Raw genomic sequence first — 5907 nt, forward strand, 5'->3', positions numbered from 1 at the left:
AGCAGATATTTCCGATTCCCCTTCACCGAGGTCGCAGCAGACACGTGATTCATCGCCGGGCCAAGCCGGGCACATCAGCGCCGATCCAGTAAATAGTTGAGCCCCTCTTTTGGCTGTTCACTTCACCCTATGGTAAAACCACACGGTATTAATGGACGGATCCAAGGCAGTTGGGTTGTGCCGACATGCCGCTACGCATCAATGCTGGACAAGTGGTCGACAAGGATATGTCCTTGCAAGAAAAAGAAAAATCTGATGCCATGAGAGCGATCTGTAGGGTGCTCTGTATCATCTTCACCATGGTCTTCGGCAATGGTGCCAAGGGCGCCTATATAAAGCAAGAGCACGAGGCTCTCCATGAGAAGCAAGAGAAAGAAGATAGAACACAGACCACCACCTACGTGCTCCCACGCTCTACCATCAAACTTCAAAAATGTCGGGTTGGTTCGGGGGCAAGACGACGGACGCCAAGGCCGACGAGGCCGCCAAGACGGGGCCGTCCGTCCAGGACCGCGCCATCGAGGCGAAAGACCAGACCATCAGCTTCATCGGCGAGAAAAGCGAGGCCGTCACGAAGGCGGCCTCCGACACCGCCGATGCGGCCATGAAGATGGGGGGAGACGCCATGGGGAAGGTCTCCGAGACGGGGCAGGCCATCACGGACCGCGCCATCGAGAGCAAAGACCAGACGTTCGGCTTCATCGGCGAGAAGGCCGAGGCTGCCAAGAAGATGGCCGTCGACACCGGCGACGCCGCCAAGCAGAAGTCCGCCGAGGCCGCGAAGTGTGTCGAGGAGACCGCGGCGCAGTTCACCGGGGAACCCGCCGCCCCCAAGGAGCCCGCCGGCAACATGTTCCAGCAGGTGAGTCAATGATCAATCGCTTGCAAACTAGTCAAATACGGGTGTATGTCACGTACGTCGAGGAAAATTTTCTCTGGCCATTGGAGCAGTTGATGCTGAGTTTCTCAATACGGGTGCATGTTTGCTTGCTTTTTTTCAGGCTGGCGGGCAGGTGATGGGCGCCGCTACGGGCGCCAGGGACGCCGTCATGAACACGCTCGGGATGGGAGGAGACAAAGCCGACGCCGGCAGCGCCAAATGAAGACCGTTGCCCTCATTTCGTTTCGTTATTCGTGTTGCTTTATTTTCCGTTCCAAGAAACTGATTTCTAGGCATGCGTCGGTGTTACTTCCTCCATTGTATGCAAAGATGCTTTGAATATACGGATTTGCAATTCTCATCTGATGAATATATATTCTTCACATTTCAGTTTTTTTTTTCAAACCATGCATCAGGCCACCATGTTATAATTTTTTAGGGGAGCCAGCATGTTATTTTAATGGGTGTGTCAATCTCTCGTTCGAAAGATTTAATCAAGTCTTGGTCAAGTGAAAGTATCTACAACTTTTTTAAAAAGCGAGAGTATCTATAGCGGGACCCTTATTTTCTTCTTAGGGCGTCTCTAACGCTGACCTGTAAATATTTTTGGTATATGTCCATTATTATGTCCGGAGGTGGTCCGCGTACATGATACGAAAGAAAGCAATTCAAAGCTAATTGCAAAGTATCCGGTTAAGAGGAGAAAAAATAGATGAGGATCATGCATGTAGTCAAATATTTGTGGTTGAGAGAAGAGAAAGAAGAGAGGGACGACGCATGGGCGGATAGGAGGAGGGGGAGAAAAGAAAGACCATGCATGTGATTAGTCAATTGCATGTCGGGATTTCGACAAAACTCTCAACTTTTGTTTCCAGAATACTAGTATTTGGACATCCATATAGCTTCGCGATACAGGTCCCCATTGGATTGCAAAAGTGAACAAATGTGTCCTATCAGACATATACCGGTTTTACAGGTCTCCCTTGGAGTTGGAGATGCCCTTAGACATCCGAAAAGTCGGCCGCGTGAGTGTAATGAACCTAGTAGTACTCCAAGATGACGTGAAAGAAGGCGGAGACTGGGGGAACCAGCCCGTGTCAAGGTAATTGACAAAGATGGGAGCCTCTCTGACATATACCTCTCTTGTGCCAGCCACTTTGAGCTTGGCCAGCCCCCATTCATTGCTCGATCCACCGACAAGAAGACGCACTTTGTCGAGCCCCCCAGCATTCACTATCTTCGAGCGAGGCAATGCTTGTGGCGGAAGATCTGGGCGAGGCTCTCCCATGCCCTGAACCCTTTTCACTCCCGAGTCCTTTCTCTGCGGTGCTATGGAAGGAGATGAGGAGTGCCCCGCTCAAGAGACAAGAGGAAAGTATGGGGTTTCCACTGACGATTGTTGTCTTGTGGGACTCTCAATCAAATAGGCTTGGGAACTCGAAATCGCTCGTCGACCGAGGAACTGATCCTACCTTCCCGCTCGCCGCAATTGGGAAGTTCAAAGCTAGAATCGAGGAGACGCGAGTACACACTGATGATTCAGCTCATCGTCATAATAACGACGCACAAGATGAAGAAGTGGGGGTAATGTATCACCTCACCTAGAGACTGACGACACTGTCAGATGATGGGTCCGGGGCTACTAACAGACCACTAAGTTATGGGGTATCCATGATTCGGTGACCAAGGGTTTCCACGGAGGTGTTAGGATGAGCAAGAAGGGGAAGGCGGTGGCTACACGGAACCCAGAGGTCTGCATGAAGAATGATAGGACCCCAGGAGGGCTTTTTGGGAAACGATTCCACCGAATCGATAGAAGGTGGAAGAAACGACTATTGACCAACGGTACAGAGGCGGTTCATTCCCGCAGGAAAAAAAACGTCGAGAGGAAGGAAGACATTTGACTTCCGATCTCCCATCGATGGAAATCCATATGCGAGTGGTCATCTACAGCGTAGCATGATGACCGCGTGTGTGCATGAAGGCTTGCATTGTACTCCCTCAGTTCCTAAATATAAGTCTTTTAACATATTTCATTAGGAGTCTACATACGAAGCAAAATGAATGAATCTACACTTTAAAGTATGTTTATATACATCCGTATGTAGTCCACTAATGAAACCTCTTTAAAGACTTATATTTAGGAACGGTGGGAGTAGCACGTTGCAGTTCCGGTGGACAACGGTGGAGCTAGAGAATCCCCCTTTACCGACTATTCCTTCTATCGTCGTGTATAAATAGGGGGACACGGAAACCGAGCAGGGGTTCGAGGAAACAAGGAATGTAACACACGGATATTGTAATCCTCCATCGGTGCAATACAACAAAGAAAGAATAGGGTATTACACCAACAAAGTGGCCGGAACCTGAATACTTCTTCGTGTTCACCCGCCCACATACCACTCATGAACTAGGATAATTGAACGTATTTAGAGGATGCTTGGATCCAAGAGACTAAAACTAGTCTGACTAAAACTAGTCTCTTTAAGAGGCTAAAGTTCCAAGCACCCCTGACTAAAGAGAGGCTAAAACTAGTCTTGAGGCTAAAATCTTTTAGTCAGGGGTACCCTTACTAAAATGTGCATTACTCCTCTCTCTCCTCATTTAACTCCTCATGCAAGTTCTGGATTGGAGGGTTTGGAGTATAATAAATGCTCATTAACTTGATTGTAGTCTCTTTAGTACTTGGATCCAAGCATGGGTGAGACTAGCAAGTTTTAGTCTCATTACTTTTAGTCATGGGACTAAAACGTATCAAGCACCCTCTCGATCCCTGGTCGAAGTCTAAAAGAGTTGTAGATCATTACTCATGCATATGTAGGTTCTTGAAAACCGACAATAGTCATCCATAGGGTCCTCACCTCTAGCCACCCAATTTTCCTTCCACTCTCGTCTCTCTCTCTCTCGCATGAAGAGTCGTTGCAGGACGCCGCGTGCACGAGCGTGCTGGCATGCTGTCCGCCACAGCCGGAGCCGCCACGGGCGGGTGTGAGTGCTGGACATCGCCGCAGGCGCCGGAGCCTCGAGCGTGCATGTTGTGCCGTGTGCTGGCCCCGGCAGCCGGGCCGCCGCCACAGCTGGAGCCGCATGCCGGAGACAGGAGGGCGCACCCACAGCCGCGTGTGAACATGTTGTGTCGCGTGTACGGAGCTCGCGCGCTGGCCACCGCGTGCATCAGCGGGCAGGCGTGCTGGCCGCCGCCGCACACAGAGTCGCATGCCGTGGGCGGGCGGGCACAGCCGAAGCCGAGGCCGTGCATGCTCTGCCGCATGCACGGAGCGCGCGCTGGCGGCCGTGTTCCTGCCCAGAGCTCCCATGCTGGCCGGCGCGTGTGCGCCCGGAGGCCGAGTGGTAACAGCGACGTGCGCGCGTTCCCGGAGCTCACGTGTGCCGCCGCTGCGTGCATATATGTTGGTCATGTGCGTGCGCACCAACAGCCGTTTCCTGCATGCGCACGTCGCAGCTGCCTTCCGCGCCCACGCCAGAGCCAGGGAACGCACGCCCACGTCGGAACAGGGGCGTCGCAATTGTGCGCTGGTCGCCGCTATATGTGTTGGACGTGCGCGTCAAATCGAGTGCCTTCCGTACCTTTGTCGCTGTTGTGCATGCATGCTCAGCATCAGGGCAAAATCAAAAAAATTGATCCATAGACGAAACAAATTCACAAACTGAACTACGTTCAAAATAAATTCACTCAGCTGACCCTCATTTTATGTGACGCCCGACAGTCGGACGTCACACTACACTATGTAGCGCCTATCATATGGGCGTTACACTTCCGGCCAACGTGGCACTTTGGGACTCACTTCTGATTGTGTGGCGCCTAAGAGAAAGGAACCATACTACATTGTGTGGAGCGTGACTGAAAGGAGTCACGCTACCTTATATTAAAGTTGATGTAACTTTTAATCCATACATCTAATGAAAACGTGCCTTATATGAAAATTGTGTAATTTTTTGTGTTCTACGCAATGACGATCTTTTCAACTATATTAGGATATATTTTTTTTATGAAAATTGCGTTACAAAAATGCATCATAGTATAACTGACCGAATTTTTTAAGCCTTACAAACTTGGCATGATGATAGTCATTGACCTGTGAGGATGGTGCACATTTGTTTGCTCCTGATGTGAAGTTGTGGAAGTTGAAAGAAATGAGATCTCATGTGTGTTCTTGCAGTAAGGCAAAGAGATGTAATTCCCCTTCACTGATGCTTGTTGAAATTATAAAAGCATGATTAATGAAATGTAGGCAAGGTGAACAAGTCAACTGATGAAGTGACTTGCCACCAGGCCGATGAGAAGACGTGGAGTTTTTCCTGAAGCAAAAAGTTGTTGGCAATAGGAGCAATACTGATTTACTAAATGTGGATGGTGCTTTCTGTCTTCCAGGTGAAATGTGGTGAAACTTCATGGTGCTTTCTTTCTTCCACATGAAATGTGTTGAAAGTGCATGTTGATGGTGCTTGTTTCTTCTTCCAGGAAACGAGACAAAACATGACGGCTATAGCTTTGCTGTATTATGCTCTCTTCACTTTTTTTACTTTGCATGTAAAATTTGTTTGGAGTCAAACTACACAAAGTTTGACCAAAATCCGTTTTCATTACTGACTTTGTCGCCACGAGATCTTCAAACTAGATCTCATGTTGACATGTTTCGACAACTTTTGTTTTCATTGGTACTTGTCAGATTACTATCACTTAGTTGTCACATTATATGTCACATAGTTCTCAGATTTATGAATGTCGACATACCCCACTAAAAAACTTGATTCAGTGTACTTGTGCTGGTTCGTGCATTTACTTGCTTATTGTTACTGACTTAATACCCACTTTTTAGCTCCACATAACCAACATGATATGTCAGCGGTTGGTTTTTACTCGGAGAAGCCTCTTTTGAATTTTGCAAGGTACGTGTTATCCTATATATTGCAATATGCAAGGGGGCAAACAAGAGCACAAGACATGCTGCATGTGGTGGATTGATGGGCTCCGTGATTCTTTTTGCTCAATACATACCGGGTCT

The 5907-nt window shown here is 48.7% G+C and overlaps 1 protein-coding gene across 1 annotated transcript; it reads left to right on the forward strand.

Annotated features, from left to right (window-relative positions):
• The first annotated feature begins 337 nt into the window (after positions 1-337).
• Positions 338-1270, forward strand: LOC123449743 (ABA-inducible protein PHV A1-like). Its single transcript, XM_045127062.1, has 2 exons — positions 338-862; positions 1002-1270. The coding sequence occupies exons 1-2, from the start codon at positions 434-436 to the stop codon at positions 1101-1103; spliced, it is 531 nt and encodes a 176-aa protein (XP_044982997.1). The 5' UTR covers positions 338-433; the 3' UTR covers positions 1104-1270.
• The last annotated feature ends 4637 nt before the right edge of the window (positions 1271-5907 follow it).

This window comes from Hordeum vulgare, chromosome 4H (genome assembly GCF_904849725.1).
Source record: "Hordeum vulgare subsp. vulgare chromosome 4H, MorexV3_pseudomolecules_assembly, whole genome shotgun sequence".
In the NCBI taxonomy this organism is placed as follows: Eukaryota; Viridiplantae; Streptophyta; class Magnoliopsida; order Poales; family Poaceae; genus Hordeum; species Hordeum vulgare.